This window comes from Triticum aestivum, chromosome 1B (genome assembly GCF_018294505.1).
Source record: "Triticum aestivum cultivar Chinese Spring chromosome 1B, IWGSC CS RefSeq v2.1, whole genome shotgun sequence".
Taxonomy (NCBI): Eukaryota; Viridiplantae; Streptophyta; class Magnoliopsida; order Poales; family Poaceae; genus Triticum; species Triticum aestivum.
In genome coordinates this window covers 635,694,100-635,712,189 of record NC_057795.1, presented here as the reverse complement: position 1 = coordinate 635,712,189, position 18,090 = coordinate 635,694,100, and the positions used below count along the sequence as shown (strand labels likewise).

Genomic DNA, 18,090 nt, shown 5'->3' with positions numbered 1-18,090 from the left:
AAATTCGTAAAATCTATAATAAACCTAGCATAAATCAGTAATCAATACCAAATTTGAAAGAACTAACCATGTAAGAATGGAACTATAAACGACGAATGATTTCTTCATAGACTACATTCCTTGTGATTGGCGAATGTTCTCCGTTCTCATCTTCAATTAAGAATTTTAGACCCTTCCAGGACGTAACACGCGAGACGGCTACATACAATTGTCCATGTGAAAAAACCGGATTCCTCAAATACACACAAATCTTATATAAAGTTTGCCCTTGACTTTTATTTATTGTCATCGCATAACACAGCCGAATTGGAAGCTGGCAACGACGCAATGTGAAAGGCCATTTACACCCAGGAGAATTAAGCACAATACGCGGAATACAAACTCGTTCCCCTTTATGTGAACCAGTAATGATTTCACCTTCTATAACTCTGTGGCCAAGGCGAGTGACAATCAAACGTGTCCCATTACATAGACCAAGAGACGGAACCACCTTAACCATCTTTCCAAATTATTCAAACGAAGAGTCCCCTTCTTTCTAAGAACAAAATTAGCAGAGGGGCGTCGACGATATACAGGAAACCCCATCTCATCCACCATCATCTCACTGTTAAAAGACTTTGGAAACCGCTTTGAGCAAGTGCCATCTTTCATACAAGGACACTTGTCATCTAACATACCACATGGGCCGTGAACCATGAATTCATCCACAAGTGTATATCCCGAAGGGTCAACCATTGGATCTGGTAACTCAGCACACACCAGATTATCTATAAAAGCAGGCGAAGGATCCTTCGTACTCTCTTTAAGCCAGATAAGAGTATGAGTATGAGGAAGCCCTCTCTTTTGAAATTCCACCACATACAAATCTGAAAATTGTATAACCAAAATAGTAATAATTAAATTCAAAGAAGGAGACCACAATGGTACAGTAGGGAAAATAAATAGTAACTCACAAGCTTGAATAGCTCCAAATGCTGATCCATTCTTTACATCTTCTAAAAATTCTTCAAATTTTATATTGAAAGCACGTGTAACAACGTCAGGACGATCAACGTGAGTCTGACCACCTTCATATGCGAGAGCATCACTTCTTGCCACTTTGGATTGCATGTAAAAGTGACAAAAAGATCGGGAGCACCATATTCGCGACAAATAGCCATACCATCATGGTAATTAAGCATCATGTACCAAGGACCACCCGTAAAACTCGAATGTAATATAAACTGAATCCCCAAATTCTCACCAGTTGATCCACCCTGTCCGACAACATCAGTAATACCTTGATAAGTCTCAGAACGTAAATCATCTTGTTGCTGAAAGTGAAAGTCCAAACGATTAGCTTCCACACAAGAATAAGAATTCACACCTATCTGCTGGCTCAAACGACCACAACAGGTATAAGGATTTGGCTCCCCCCGTCTATAGTGGAAGTAATAATTATAGTATTCCATCATAGATACTTGCCCTCCTGAAGAACGACCACGTAAACGCCCACCAATATTACAATGCCCATCTCCATGAGGCCCACCAGTAGCAATATACTTGATACCAAGATGAAATCCTTTGTCACCAAAGGGAAATAATAGAGGATACTGTAGGGGCATAAGACTCGAATTCAACGAAGAGATATGCTGAAGAAAACCAGAGCGAGTTTCAGCAATAACATCAAATCTTTTACATTCAAGCGTGTAATCGCCGACAATAAGAGCGGCCACCTCACATGAAGCAGGACCAGAAAAACGGTCACCATGACCACCGCCTTCATCACCCATAAAATGTATAGCCACCCTAGGAGCAGAAGGAGAACACAGATTTGCCCTAGCCATTCTAAACTTATGCACCAATTTATGATGCCTATTTAACATAGCAATAAGAGAGGCCACAATGCCTGGATCAGGATCAAGCGTTTCAGCTCCTTGACGATCAAAGGCACTAATTCTCAACTGCACTTCATCAGCAGAGTCCACCATATAAAGCTGAGCATACTTTGGCGCACTATTCCCTGAAGGAATAAGAGGACCAATATGATGATAAACCACCCCATTCATCTTGAAAACATAGGGATCCGCCAACATTAATACTCTGATCAACTCGAGCGCCAAGAGATGTGAAGCAAAACATAGAATTGTAATATCTAATCAAACGCATGAAACGGCTAGAGACAGGACCTCCATCAAACTTAATCAAATCCTTAAGAGGAGATGGCCAATCTGGAAATGAAGGCAACGACACCTTGCCTCCCTTGCAACAGCCACTATACACTGGAAGGCGACCACCACCGGCAGCATAAGTCTTACAGCCCTCCAAAAACCAAAATGAAGCATGGCACACCGGGCAAACATACTCAGGACCACCATAATAAGAGCGAACACGTGAAACGGCTGGCATAAATAACAAAAACAGCAAGGAGTAAGGGAAAACAAACAAACAAAGAATCTAAAGAACAGAATATAAAACTTAACTACCTTTAAGAAGTAATATATTTTCCTTAGCAAATGGCGGTTCCATAGCAGGAACTACAACACAAGAGAGACTTTCAATCTTAAACCGATCGGGAGCAAAGCAATTAAAAACCGTAAACATAACAAACAAAATCAAGAAACACACCTCTTTTTTTACCAGTGTAATAATCTCGAAGAATCCTTCGCTTCCGACGATTCCAAACAGCATCAGCACGACTAACAACAGGTGTAGGAAGAACTACAGAAAGTAAACATGAAAAAATATTAACCAAGCAAACACATCGAAGCATATAAACAGTTGTAAGGAGTACAAAATAAATAAACATACCAGAAGGAGTCAGTCCACGCGAGGAACCAGACAACCAACCAGCAACAAAATACGGACGATACAAAACTTCGACATCAGATGCACCCCTAACAGCAAGAAGACAAGGATCAACCAGCTCTTCAAGTACAGGGCAAACGTTCCTTCCAACTGCAAAAGTCAATCAGTCAGCAATATTTTTCTGAAAACAATACAAAAGGAGTTCAACAAAGAAAGCACCCACCGGACGATGAATCTAGAGGGCGCTTCCCACGACGGATATCTTGCCGTGCCTGGCGTTGCCGCCGCGCCTCATCAGCACTCGAATCTGAAAACACACAACCACGTAAAAACAACCAAATTTTTTACCAAAATCACACATAGCTAATAACAACCTAAAAGGAGCAATACTCACGAGGAACAGAACCACCTTGGGCAAGAAACCTCCCATCAACACCACCAACCGGCAAAGAGGAACCCACCAAGGAAGAAGAACCCAACGACGTGGAGCGAATACGCTGGGAAGCATGAGCACCGGAACGAACCATAACAGAGACGAAACGAACAGGAAAAGACTCAGCAGGGACACAAACGAAGACTCACCGAACAGGAAAAGACTCAGCAGGGACACAAACGAAGACTCGCCTCCCTCCCAACCATGCACAAAATCTCACGCGTGGTGAGGAGGCTTCGATTCTGATCTACATGGCGAAGAGAGACTGTTAAGCCAGTAATAGCAGGAGCTTATTTTAGCTGGGTAATTGCGGATTCAGTTGCGCAGATTGCTGAAGAAAAATCTATAGACATCTGGCACTATCATATTAATACTCAAATAAATGTTAGGTGATAAGGCTTTCTAATCCGTCATATACAAACAATCTGATAACTACTAAACATGAGAACAATATGGATGCGGTACAATAGTCATAAAATGATACTTGATGCAGATGGATGCAGATAACATAAGCAGCAGAAATTAGTGCCAGCTGCCAGGTAAGAGAACGCACAATGGTATGAATCCATATAGAATGATAGTGGTAAAAAAATGCAAATTACCTGCATGTCATAGCAAATACATTCAGCTATGTCATTACTAAACTGACAACAAAGTTTTTGGTTGCAGTCAATAATTAAAAGCCAGATAGATCATAGAAGAAATGGTTTCACTGTTTGTAGACATTGGACTTTAAACCTCATCTTGATGACTTTTTTTAATAAAAGAAAGGATAATACTTTCCTAATAAAGGTTAGTACATAAATTTTCCACAGGATTTCTTCAAGATAAAAAAATACGTGAGCTCGTATAACAATAAGAGGCTCTCATCTCTCTCCTGCAAACAGATTAACACATCATTCAACACCAATCGTTAAAGCTGTCATGCATGCCAAATTCGCCTCTGCAGAAATGCACGTATCGCTGAAGGTAGAACTGACCTGAAGGTCCATGGGCATGTTTGTTGGGAGCCGCTTCTCGTGAAGCTCATGGGGCAGGACGACCGGTGGCAGCAGGCCTCACAGACAGTGCGCATCCTGCTCCTTCTCCGTCCTCGCAGGCAGGTTGGGAGCGCGTAGTCTGCCGCCTGCTTGGTGCTTGCACGTCCTCCGGTAGCCTGCCTATATATAATCAACAAGTAATCCAACACTGAGGAGATCGATCAGTGAGCAAGAATGGAGGGTGGGATGTTCGGGCTGGACTCCGAGACCCCGCTAACGATGGCGCTGCAGCACCTGCTGAGCATCCCGGACGGCGAGGCCGGCGGGGCGCAGCACGACACTGCCATCTCAGCCTCGCTGGAGGAAAACGGAGGGCCTGGCGTTAGGGGCTGGCCAGCGACCAAGCTGGGGAGGATAGGGCGCAGCGGCGCACCACCATCTCGATCTCGGTGGAGGGAAACAAAAGGGCCGGCGCTAGGGGCTGCCGCCTACCAGGTTGGAGGAGGATGAGGCCGCGCGCAGAGACGGAGGACAGGAGACAGCAGCGAAGTAATCTGGGTTGGGCTTACGGAGAACGTGAACCAACAGCAGGCCAACTACTTATAGACAGTCGAAAGAGAAAAAACAAAGATGAAGCCCACCAGAAAAGCCTAGAAGGCAACGTGTCCATCGATTGAGTGGCAGTCAACGACACAAGGACACTGGACGTGGCAAGCATGCACAGAATCAGACGTGCTAGAACAATCCCACCAAGCAAAAAATAAAACCAGTCCACTCTAGAAAACCAACCTGCACACGTGTCCCTCAAACAAGGGCAGTAAAAAAAATTCCAAAAAAACCAGAAAATTCGAACCCTTACGGGTCTAGTATTCTAGTAATATGGACCAGTTAATCTGATGCTTGGACAGACTCACTTCCTTCAGAGCCAAAAAAAAGTTTGATACGATGTCGAACCAAACAAACACAAGAAGGAAGGAAGGAACCAATTCCTTTCTTGCCCTGCCAAAAAGGAAAAGGAACACATCATCTTTTGCCTTGTTCAATCCAAGAATCCCTTTCTTGCCCTGCCAAAAAACAAAAAGGAATACATACCCAGCCATGACGCCCATTTGTGAAAACAAAGGCATCAGCCTACGGGGAGTTGGTCTGGAGCTCTGAACTCCCCTATCGATTCAAGGTAATTAATTTCAGCTTCACTAGATAACGCTAGCTTTGTTGTTGCTTCGTAGCTATTTTTAGTGTAAAATAGATGGTGCCCTCCATTTTATTTCGAGTAACCATTGTGATATTCATTCGTGGTTCAGTTCTGTTTTCACGTATAGCAATGGCATTCTTCTTTGTAAGCCATATTTTTCATTTGCAAGCTATTCGCTGGTGAGTGAATCCACAGCACGTTCGTTTTCAACAGTGAGATGTATGAACCAACTTTTAGAATGTGATTGTTGAATTAAAAAGTTGTTATCAAGAGGAGTAATTTGATTTGCATGCACTATTTTCAGTATAGCAGCTGCCCGGGCAAATCCTGCGATATGGCGGTGGTTTTGGGTGCTTTGGCATCATACGTGACCAACATGCTCGCCCAAATGGCAAGCGAAGACATAGCCATGATGATCGGGGTCTCTAGTGGGATCGATGAACTAGACGCCAAGCTCAGGGATCTCAAGAATGTTCTTGCCGATGCCGATAGGAGGACCATCACCGACGAGAGTGTGCGGGGGTGGGTGGAGGAACTGAAGCGTGCCATGTACCAGGCCACCGACATCATCGACCTATGCCAGCTCAAGATCATGGAGCAAGGTCCATCCACGGACACGGGGTGCCTTCACGCGCTCCTCTTTTGCATCCGAAATCCCCTGCATGTCCATGGTATCGGCACCCGCATCAAGAACCTCAATCAAAAGTTGGATGACATCTGCAAGTGGGGTGGCAGTTTCAATTTCATCAAGCTAGAAGCCTACCAAGACCGGAAGGCAACTCGATCTCTTGCCACTGATCGCAAAACAGATTCATTGATGGAGAGGTCGGGTGCGGTTGGCGAGAAGATCGAGGAGGACACAAGAGCACTTGTGGAGGTGCTTACAAGGGAGGCAGTTGGTGACAAGGTTGATCACCTCATGGTGGTCGCCATTGTTGGTGTAGGCGGGATTGGCAAGACCACTCTCTGCAAGAAGGTATTCAATGATGAGGCTATCGAAGGCAAGTTCGCTAAGAAGATATGGCTTAGCATCACACGAGATTTCAACGATGTTGAATTGTTGAGTACGGCCATCACTGCCGCTGGCGGAGACTTGCCTGGAGTGGGTGGGGCTCGAGACAAGGCCCTACTTGTCGTTGCTCTCATGAATGCCATCAAGGACAAAAAATTCTTTCTTGTACTAGATGACACTAGCGTGTAGTGCGCGGCGGCACGCCGCGCCACATGGATTGGTAAGTTATTTATTTATTTTTTGCAATTTTTGGTAAGTCGTCTCAAGGCTTAATTCACGACAAATTAGTTATTTGTTTTTTTTTGGTAATTTTTGGTAAGTCGTCTCAAGGCTTAATTCACGGCAAATTAGTTATTTGTTTTTTTGGTAATTTTTGGTAAGTCGTCTCAAGGCTTAATTCACGACAAAGTAGTTCATATAAGAAAAGGGTGTATGCATAAGTGATCTACAGTAGGTGGGAAAAGGGTGCATCTAGTCTAGGCGGTATATGCATAAGTGATCTACAGTACGTGGTGATAGTGGCTACTGGATACAAAATTGCAAAGCTCTAGTTCTTTTCTTAGACCTGAGGTTAGCTAAAAAAAGGATTGTTCTTCGCTAACAAATAGAAGATGATGCCAACAATGAGGCTGTTTCAAGACCCCATTTATTTAATCACTACCGGTCAGTTTTCATACTACATATATACTGGGAAACACTCAAGAAGACCACATGTGCAACTTTAACACAGCTTCCTGGAACAATCAACTGTCTTTTTAGAGAATTCATTAGCATGGATGATATACAATGCGCCAAATCCATAACAGCTCGGCTTCGTGGAACAATCAACTGTCCTTTTAGAGAATTAATTAGCACGGATGATGTCCGATCAGCACGATGTATGCAAACATTTGAGCTGCTTTAATATCAGGATTGAAATCTGTAGAAATTCATGTGACCAGACCACACTATCTAAGGACCAAGGAAAATCTCATGATAAAATTGTCAGCTTTATGTAAGATAGCAATGATGCTAGAAATGGGAAGTTCCAGGGGCCTAAGTTTTATACTGATAACGCATGGCATGCCACTCTATACTTAAATCTCAGGCCATTAGAACCTTAGAAACACGGAAAATCCCTTGTGGCCTCAAGAAAACAATCAAGTATGAAAGAAAAAAGAAAGAAAATAGATGGAGTATATAATTAGCAACCTTCCAAAATAAAATACGATAAATGACATGGAGAAGGCACAAGTTCACTTAGATTTGTAGGTACTTCCATTTAGAAAAGGAATTGTACAAACTAATTGCTAGAGCAGCAATGAAGCAGTGAACAAAAAAGAAAGAAAAGATTGTAGGAAGTTCCACATAATAAGCAACCTTGAGATAGAGATGACAAAAGGCTAAAACGACCTTGGCTCCCAGAAGTTGTGTAGGGTGTGGTCGTTTTTTCTCTGAGTGCAAGAAAGCAAAGAAAATAATAATTCTGAAGTTACCCAAATATCCACAATAGGGTTATTTACTGGCAGTAATTGGTATTGAAAAGGTAGGCGCTAAGTAGCTCTCTAATATATATTTTGTTTGGAGAATCTTATAGGAAATGTTGGTCTATGCTCTTTACTATTTAACCAGAGCATGATTATTATAAACAAAAAATGGTACATGCATATTAGACAATGTGAATCAGTAGGCACTGAATTGGAAGCATGATTAACAAGGGAGAAAGCGAAGTCCTCTTATGCAGCTGTTAGTTGGTAGTTGAGCAGTTTTAACATGCTCCCCCTTATCTCCTTTTTTCACATGAGAGGTAAGAGCATATAATAGATCTGACCCGTTGATCTCATTAATTGGTGGTCTAATTAACTCTTACCTTCTTACCTGACATGTAAAAAGCTAGGGTAAGAGGGAGCATGTTAAAATTTGCCTAGCTGGTAATCAGGAGCTAGAATGATTTACAAAAGGAGATGTATAGCCAGTTCAAGCATTTAGGAATCAGTGGATACTCAACTGTAAGCATGATCCATAGGAGAGAAAGCAGTCAGATTATGCAACCATTAATTGGTAATTAATGACCGGTACGTTTGTAAGCAGCTCTGTTAGTAAGAACAGATCTTGTGAGCTCAAGAGACCAAACTGCTACAGTCCAATTTCTAAAGCATGTCTTGCAAAAGAAAATACAAACAATACTGCTAAAAACATAAAGTCATTGTGCCAATATCTCCTACAAAGATCAAATGGGGAAATAGGTACGGGGGAAATTTAAGTGGTTCTGGAATAAGAAGGAATTTCTCATCTGTTTTGCCAAATTGCACTGCATGTAAAGTTATGCCCAAAATGTTATGCTTGACTCGGGAATAATGTAGTGCAGCAGTATATTGCCAATAAATCATGCTCAGTTGTACTGGAAGCCAATATACTCCACAAGACACATCTCGTCAGAACTAAAGTTCCAAATGTACATAGACATCAAGCTGTAGCATTTCCTCAGTACGTCAGTAATGCACATCAAGTGCTTATGTGTTTGAACAGCATGCGAAATTAAAACAGAATTCCTACCAGGAAATGGAACATAACGTAATGGATAGATCAAGAATAAAAACGATTTACCATGCTATATTAGAGATGTAGGTCATGAATTTCTTGCACATACGGGCAGGAGCTGGATCTCAAAATCCATGTCCTCCCCACAGACTTGCACACATACCTGGTAAACCTTCCGTTTAGACTAATAATCAATTAGGTATACAATTTTCTGTACTATATGCACCCACCTTCTGATCTGAACTTGTAAGCAATGACAGTTCATCTCCTTGTAAAACAAAACCTTTCTGCAACGACATATCAAACCAAGAGCAAAAAAACCTCCCACATGTTTTTTCCCTTACATCAGTAAAAACAGAAGTCTAGATAATACAAACTATCATCTAATCTAGTAATAATTATGGTGTGTGTAGTTATATAGATTTGAACAGTGGATGTGAAAAAGAACAAAAAGAGGAGCATACCTTAGTGGTGTTGCTACTGCCAATAAAGTGACGACCAACTGGAGAGCTACCGCCTGAGAGTTGCTAGCTCGCTGCTTGCCGCGTGAGTGACAGAGGAGGAGTCGAGAGCTCGTGGGGAAAGGAGGGGCAAAACACTGCAGCAGCTCGCTGTTGGCTCGCCTCCGGAGGACAGAAGGCCGTGGGCAGTGGGCTCGTCCACCGCCGCCACCAAGTTGGAAGCTGGCGTTGTAGGCTTGCCGAGGAAGGCGGAAGGGCACCGCCTAGGACCAAACTGAGAGCAACGCCGAAAAAAAGAGAGCAGATCCGTCAGCATCATCCTCTCGCTCGCCCGTACTGGCAGATGACGCGTTGGTTCCCTTCTGCGCTTCTGTGGGGAGAAACATCAGGTGAAACGCCATCACTCGGGGCATGGGGGATGCGTGGCGGTGACGCGGCTTGCTGGGGCGGCGGTCGCCGGGATGTGCCGAGGACCGCGCTGCACACTCTCAATCTTGGCTTCACGGACGCAGCGAACAGCAACCCATCCGTGAGGATGCTGGCGAGCACCAACTTGACGCGGTCGTGTCCTCCCCGCGAGCCCCACCTCCTGGTGCCGCCACCGCTCGTCTGCCCAGTCGCCGTTCCATGACCATGCCGTCCGCGACCGACCACCACAAACACCCCTTCCATCGCCACCTCTTCGCTGAGCGGCGTCACCATCGTCCCTCTCCGCCATCCAGCACCGTGGGTTGGCTGTCCCGGTGGTCGCCCGTCTTGTCTTCCTCTGGGAGGTGCCCGGTCGCCTCCCTTGAAATGCAGCCGGCTAGGACAGGGTGTATGTGAAGAGGGGGTGGTGTAGCCGAAGTGGAAGGAGGTGCGATGGCTACGTGCGCCACCACCTTGGCCCGGGGAGGGTAGATGCGAAGCCGTCGCTCCGAGAGGATTTGGATGCCGGCAGTCGGGCCTGGCAGAGAACGGGAAGGATGGTTGTGGGAGCCGCGATCTGGGAGATGAACGGGGGCATTTTATAGTCGTCTACATCGGAAGCAGTTTTGATGGGATGCCTCTCGAGAGGTCCAGAGAGACAGCTCTAGACGCCTCCACATCCACCCGTCTAAATAGGCCACTGCCACGTAATATCAAAAGACAAGTACAATAATATAGAGGAACTCTCCGGTAGAATCTCATGCACACGCGTCAATAGACAAGGTCATCTGACTTTGGCAATCACAACGTCAAATCAAACGTGCTAAAACCATCCAACCAAGATTTTTTACTGCACCCAGGAAAACTGCTGGACACGCGTCACCCCAACAACCGTGCTAAAAAAAGTTCAAAAAAAACAGAAAAATGAATCCCTTACGGGCCTAGTATTCTTAGTATGTGGGGTGTCAGCGAATGGGACAAACTGTTGATGACTCCCTTTAGCTATGGCGGCCCAGGTAGCAGAGTCCTCATCACCACAAGACATGACACTGTTGCCCGGAGCATGAAAGTTGTGTATTGCCACCATGTTGACAAATTAGGTCCTATAGATGCATGGTCATTGCTCAAGAAGCAGGTCAGTACTTACTCATAGTCAATATAACACCCGTATTTTAGTGTCACACTGTTAATTTGATTTTATATACACTTACATATCAAAGAGAGGCGTTTTGGAGGCCGATCTCCATGGTGGCCGTTATCTCAATCGAGCGTTGTCACTTTAGGATCGGTGCCTTCAGACTTTTCAAGCGCTATACCCAGATATTTAGGAGAAATACACCTGTGCCATTCTTTCCTGTTCTCGATTTGTACGTGGGCCTCCTTTGAGGCTGATGCTTGCGAACATGCTGTGCTTTCTGGCCGCATTTGGGGAACGTTCCGCTTACATTTGTTTTTTTATTTTAGAATCTCCGCTTGCATTTGTTGTTCGCCTAACTACATTTTTTTTAAATCTTCAGCGCCTAATAACACACCATACGCTGGTAAAAAAAATAGCACACAATATGTTGTTTCTATTTTTTTTAGTTCGATCTGTTTCTACCACTTTTTATAGGGGAAAATGTGCTGTTTCTATTTCTCGTAGCACACCACACGTGTATATGTGCACAAGTCAAAAAGGGAAAAAAATGTGCATCTATAAATTTCATTCCCACATATATCTTTTGTAGAAAAAATATTTCACTAGTTATTCTTCAAATTTTGAAGAATTGCTCACATATATTACGAGGATAAAAGTATTGAGTATATATGAAGTTATTCTTCTAATTTTGAAGAATTCGTCACATATATTGCTAAAATACACAGTGAACACATTGTACACAGTTAACAATTTCTTGATACATGCTATACATTATTCTCAGTACACAGTTAACAATTATTAAGAATGCGATGAACATTTTTTCGACAAAGGGTGCATTTTATTGATTCAAGATGAAGTATCAAGTGAATAGAAACATAATGAGTACACACCCGGCTTCTGCATAGCTAGAATGTACATATCCAACACCAACACACACAAAGCCCGCCGGCAAATAGCAAAGTCATATAAGACCAAAGCTATCCCTAAGTGAGAGGAATTTTTTGGACAAACTACAACAATGATTATATCCGCACCAACCATTTCATGACAATACAAGGACAAGGATGTCCATGTTCTTCAACAGCAACGCCTTTAGGAAGGAAGCGACGCCCAAACGTCGACGTCACCGGATCCGACCACCGAAGGCCATATTTTAAGTTTTCACCTTGAAAAACTAGTCTGAGCATATCCGGGCAATGCCTTCAAAAAGGTTACGATATAAGTACACTGCCATTGCCAGGTATAACCATCTCAGGTCAGGCCTAGGTTTTCACCCCAGAGCTCGAGACCGGGCACTTGGGCACCACAAAAAACAGAAAGGAAACAAAATGGGAAACTTTAATAAAAAATGGACATTTTGTTGTAACGGTTGTTAGTATATTACGAGCGAACATTTTTTGGTTGTTGAAACACATGAACAGTCTTTCACGGAGAAGAACATTATTGAAAAATGAATCAAGATTTTGTTACACAAATGAAAAAATTATTTCTTAAATACATGAGATTTTCCTTTGGACAATGTGATTTTTTTTGCAAGAGTTGAACTAATAGTATAACCGGTTTGAGAACAACTGGTTCATTTTTTTTTAAAGATTCACATGTTCCATTCAACTAATTCAGGGCATAAATCCAACGTTCATCCGGCAGTAATGAATAACTTAATTGGTCCACTCAAGTAATTCTGGGCATAAATCCTAACGTTCGGAAAGCGATTAAATGGCACATCACTAGATGATGTGGTTGTTGCGTATGTTCTAGCGTCTCACACATAGCAAGACTGACACATAAATCCTGCCCATGTTCGTGAACTCCTTGCACTGTGTGGACAAGGTTGGTGAGACGATGGAACGTGTGAACAGCTTGGCAGGGCAGCGTCATTAACATGGAATAGCACTGTGCATAATTTAAGAATACAATGTGGTGTAAAAAGGTGCCAGATTAAAATACGTCGGAATAATACGGGACGGCAGCTGATCCCCACAACGACTAACGAGCCGGATTACGGCCTGCATGGTGCTCGGCCTCCAAACAGCATTTCCGTACATATCACCACATTGTTAATTTGATTATATATGAACTTGCATACGGCCACCACATATAGTTTTATTGCTTTTTGCCTTAAAAAAATTGTAAAACGGGTTCACCAAGATGATAAATGAAAAGGAATGAAAATACATCGAAAAATATTTTGGTACGCCTTCATATGCATTATGTAATCTTTAGAAAATCAATATGAAGTTGATTCCACACGTATGTGTGGCAATCTAATTTATCGTAGTGCATGCCTTTTTTTTTATCTTTTAGCTTATTTTCTTGGTGATCTAGTGCACTGCTTGTGGTAAGTAAATAAAAAAGAGCACACACCTAGCCATTGCCAACATATTACGTACCCCTCATTAACTTTATATGTTATAACTTACAACTGCTTGCAGGTACTCACATCAGGAAAAGATGAACCTGAGCTTGACATGCTAAAAGATATTGGGTTGCAAATTATAGCAAAATGTGATGGTTTGCCACTAGCTATAAAAGTTATGGGGGGGCTCCTATGCAAGAAGGAGAAAACACGACGTGATTGGGAAGACATCTTGAATGATGATATATGGTCAGTATCTCAAATTCCAGAGGAGCTAAACTATGCAATACATCTTAGCTATGATGATTTGTCCCCTTGCTTACAAGAATGCTTTCTGCACTTCTCCCTTAAGCCTAAAAAGACAATACTAAGTGTCAATGAAGTAGTGTCCATGTGGATTGGTGAAGGGTTGGTTAATGGAGGCTCGGGTATTCTAGAACTTGAAGGAAAAAGGTACTACAATGAGCTAATATTAAGGAACCTTATTGAGCCAGATACAAACTATCCTGGCCAGTTTATTGGAAATATGCATGATGTCATTCGCTCATTTGCTCACTTTGTGGCTAGAGATGAAGCGTTGGTAGCTCAGAGTGGAGCTACTGCTAAAAACAAACTTAGATCACATAGTTTTCTTAGGTTGTCCATAGAAACCAAAGGAGCTGAATCAGATGAATTTGAATGGAGAGATTTAACAGGGCATAAATTATTGAGACTACTAATGTTATCTGGGAACTTCAAAATGCAGCCTGGTGATTCCTTGGTTACTTTCTCAAGCCTACGAACTCTATTTATAGAATCCGCAAATTTTGCAGCATTGCTTGAATCTGTGTGTCAGCTGAAGCACTTGAGGTATTTGTCACTAAGAAGTTGCACAGATATATCTAGACTGCCAAAGAACATCCACGAGTTGAAATTCCTCCAACACATTAACCTTGAAGGTTGTGGAGGCATTGTAAAACTTCCTGATAGCATTGTTAAGCTACGAGGATTGAGGTATCTTTCAACTAATGACACCCATGTAAACAGTATTCCTAGGGGTTTCCGTGCTCTAACAAATTTGTGGGTACTATTTGGATTTCCAACATATATGGATGGTGATTGGTGTAGTTTGGAAGAGTTGGGGCCTCTTTCTCAGCTTAAGGAGCTTGGACTAAAGGGTCTAGAGAATGTATTAGAGGCCTCGTCCATTGCAAAGGCTAGAGTAGGTGCAAAACAATATCTTACTGCACTTACCTTAGAATGCAGCAGTAGACTAGGAGATGATGGGTTGCTCAAAGCCCGAGTCTAATGAGGAACAACAGAAAATTGAGGTGGTGTTTGATGTGATATGCCCTCTACCTTGCCTAGAGTATCTTGACATTAAAGGATATTTTGGGCGCCAACTCCCAAGATGGATGATGTGGACAACAATAGTACCACTCGAGAACTTGAGGACTCTATGGATGACAGATCTATCTTGCTGCACCCAACTCCCTGATGGATTGTGTCGACTCCCATGTTTGGATTTTTTACAGGTCAATCGCGCTCCGGCAATCAAGCGTGTTGGTAATGAATTCTTGCAACCCCGAAGTCAACGTCACCATCATTCATCTCAGGCGATGGTTGGCTTTCCGAAACTACACACACTGATTTTAAGTGGAATGTTGGAATGGGAGGAGTGGGGATGGGAGGAGAAAGTTCAAGCTATGCCCGCGTTGGAGGAGTTTTTTCTAAAAAACTGCAAGTTGGGGTATATTCCTCCCGGTCTTGCCACCCATGCAAGGGTTATGAAGAAGTTAACCATTGGTGGCGTACAGTGTCTCCAGTCGCTAAAGAACTTCACTTCCGTAGTTCATCTCATCCTGTATGACTTACCCGACCTGACTACAATGTCTAATTTCCCCAAATTGCAAAAGCTTTGGATCAACCACTGCCCAAAACTTGAGTTACTACATGAGATGAATTCACTCCGGAGGTTCGTGCTAATAGTTAACTACAGCAAGAAACAACTCCCGATGTGCCTACGGACTATACAACCAAGTCATTTGTTGCTGGACTGCAGTCCAGAGGTGCTCGCTTCCATGGCTTTGGGAAAGTGTGGCCCCGAGTGGGATAAGTTTCGTCATATCCAGCATGTCGAGGCTTATGCAGATGATGAAGGGATTGAAAAGAGATGGCATCTATTTTACTCAAGTAAACCGTACAACATGGAGACAAACATCAATATGCAGGTAATACATATTGTTGATCGTTGCTCTTCCAATATATATGGTTAATCTTTGTTTTCTTAATCTCTAGTTGTCTTCCATTCCATCTTAGTAGTTCACACTGTGCTCATGCCTAAATATATACAATTCCTACCGTTTCATTTTGCTTGCTAGGAGTGGTCGCACGTGGTGGCCGCCACCCGTGCCAAAGCCAAAGCAGTGGAGAAGGAACGAGCTATGGCCGCCGCCCGCGCTGAAGCCAAAGCAGTGGAGGAAAGGCGTGGTGTGGCCGCCACCCGTGCCAAAGCCGAAGCAGCGGAGAAGGAACGAGTTGTGGCCGTCACCCGCGCTGAAGCCAAAGCAGTGCAAGAGGCACGGGCCATGGCCGCCACCCGTGCCAAAGCCGAAGCAGCGGAGAAAGAACGAGCAATGGCCGCCGCCCGCGCTGAAACCAAAGCAGTGGAGGAGGGGAGCGCTGTGGCCGCCACCCGTGCCAAAGCCGAAGCAGCGGAGAAGGAACGGGTTATGGCTGTCACCCGCGCTGAAGCCAAAGCAGTGCAAGAGGCACGAGCCATGGCCGCCACCCGTGCCAAAGCCGAAGCAGCGGAGAAAGAACGAGCTATGGCCGCCGCCCGCGCTGAAGCCAAAGCAGTGGAGGAGAGGCGCGTTGTGGCCACCACCCGTGCCAAAGCCGAAGCAGCAGAAAAGGAACGGGTTGTGGCCGCTGCCCGCGCTGAAGACAAAGCAGTGGAGGCGGCGCGCTCCATGCCAAAACCGAAGCAGCGGATAAGGAACGAGTTGTGGCCGCGACACGCGCCAAAGCCACCGCCGCTCGTGCTGAAGCCGAGGCAGCAGAGGAACAACGCATATTAGCCACCACCCATGACAAAGACAGAGCAGTGAAGGAGGAGCGCGATGCGGCCGCTTCCCGGACCAAAGCCAAACCGAGAGCAGCGAAGAAGGAGCGCGATATGGCCGCCGCCTGCGTCGAAGCCAAAGCGCCGGAGGAGGAGCACGATGTGGTCGCCGCCCACGCCGAAGCCGACGCAGCGAAGGAGGAACACACCATGTTCACCGTCCCCACCGAAGCAAACATGGCGGAGGAGGAGTGCAACGTGTCCGTTGCCGCCCACGTCGAAGCGAAGCCGGCATCTTCAGGGACCACGCCACCGCCGCCGCGCCGCCGACCAATGTCTAAAGAGTCTCGCCTTCGTTAGCTAGTTAAACTATGTAAAAAAAAATGTCTAAGTGTCGTGTCTCGATGTTTTACCGTGTATATAAGCTTCACCTTATGTATACATATATGAACCGCATGTGTTAAACATACATATGTCACGGCAACATACATGTGTCACGGCATTGCTTGGTGGCCAAGGCTTTGGAGTAGTTAGGAGATATATTCTCTAGTTGTTAGCATGGTTATCTTTTATCTTTATACTAGAAGAACGCCCGTGCGTTGCAACGGGGCCACATTAATTTTAAGAGTTCAATATTAATCATGTTAATAATACATTTAATATTCTCATACATATCAAGTGACACTGGCGACCTTTTTTGTCAATTTAGCAACGGGCTCAGTTGCAACGGGCTCTTTATACATATCAGACAACTCGCTACTACTTAAACTACAACTATGGCTACCAATATTTTTTTGTCAATTTAGCTCAGCAATAGTGCCTAGCTTAATAGACTGCTTTGCATTCACCCCCTCAGAAGACAGAGAGAACCAACTCAACATGTCAGAAGATTAACAGAAATTTCATTTGTATGGCATGAACATATAGCAGGAGCACCAACACATAGATCAGCAGAGAGCAGAGCACAGCATGCACACACTCGGGCCATCTATATCATACACACACAGCAACGCACACACGCATCACGCTTGCATACACATACAGAAAAGCAGGCACACACGCATCATGCGCATTGGCCGGTGCGACGCACGCAGAGCAAGTACGTACGCACGGAGAGCAAGCTAGCAAGCACGCACGCGTCCAACCCCGCCGCTGCATGCTCTGGCAGAAGGTCAGGCAGCAAGGGAGACTGCACATTGAAGCTGTCCATGCAAGGCTGGAGGTGCTGGGCCGGCGACGGCGGTGTCGGGACGGCGCTTGATTCGTTCCCGGTGGCGTGGAGCTTGGGGCGGCAACGCGGCGATAGCTAGTGCTCGGGGATGGGGGTTTGGGGCAGGGGCAGTCGACCCGATGGCTGGCGAAGTTAACGGGCTCGGACGGCTGGAAATTCGGCGGGTGGCGGCGGCACAGCGCAAGGATGGGACAGGCGGAAAACCTAGCGGGCGTTCAACTACCAATACCCACGCCTTTTTTAGGGGAATTGCTTGTGAAAATAACGTGCGACGATGACTTAGCGAGCGGATCCCCTTAAAAAAGACATAGCGAGCAGATTCCCTTAAAACTGGTAGGAATGGATACGATTGATGACGTTGATAAATAGTGGTGAATGTTGGCCTAATTTACTATCATCATGCATGGAAATGAATCATCAAGAAAAAGAATACTTCCTATTACTACACTCATAGGAAGCTTCCTAATCTCTACTACCAAACAGTTTCTGCCCAAACAAGGAAGGAAAGTTATGGACGTGATTCGGA

General features: G+C 44.5%; 1 protein-coding gene and 1 pseudogene across 11 annotated transcripts; one reads left to right on the top strand and one right to left on the bottom strand.

The window, feature by feature from the left end:
- Positions 1–251: 251 nt before the first annotated feature.
- On the bottom strand, positions 252–4,763 carry LOC123144111 (uncharacterized). 11 transcript variants are annotated; one of them, XM_044563165.1, is made up of 10 exons: positions 4,495–4,763; positions 4,201–4,380; positions 3,182–3,467; positions 3,011–3,094; positions 2,791–2,937; positions 2,608–2,700; positions 2,466–2,516; positions 1,371–2,381; positions 954–1,256; positions 252–866 (listed from the first exon to the last, which is right to left on the bottom strand). In XM_044563165.1, the coding sequence occupies exons 8-9, from the start codon at positions 2,073–2,075 to the stop codon at positions 1,014–1,016; spliced, it is 948 nt and encodes a 315-aa protein (XP_044419100.1). In that variant the 5' UTR covers positions 2,076–2,381; positions 2,466–2,516; positions 2,608–2,700; positions 2,791–2,937; positions 3,011–3,094; positions 3,182–3,467; positions 4,201–4,380; positions 4,495–4,763; the 3' UTR covers positions 252–866; positions 954–1,013. The 11 variants fall into 11 exon arrangements, with proteins under 11 accessions (XP_044419100.1, XP_044419108.1, XP_044419076.1 ...); XM_044563173.1 differs by having other exon boundaries at positions 4,201–4,376; XM_044563141.1 differs by having other exon boundaries at positions 3,182–4,097; positions 4,201–4,763.
- Positions 4,764–5,707: 944 nt separating this feature from the next.
- On the top strand, positions 5,708–16,837 carry LOC123144105 (putative disease resistance protein RGA3; annotated as a pseudogene).
- Positions 16,838–18,090: the final 1,253 nt, after the last annotated feature.

Excerpts from the sequence above, each read along its gene's own strand:
- LOC123144111 (XM_044563141.1), bottom strand. The coding sequence starts at position 2,075 with ATGTTGGCGGATCCCTATGTTTTCAAGATGAATGGGGTGGTTTATCAT. Across the intron at positions 1,257-1,370 it reads GTGGTCGTTTGAGCCAGCAG|GGTGGATCAACTGGTGAGAA; the intron begins ATAGGTGTGAAT and ends GTTGTCGGACAG.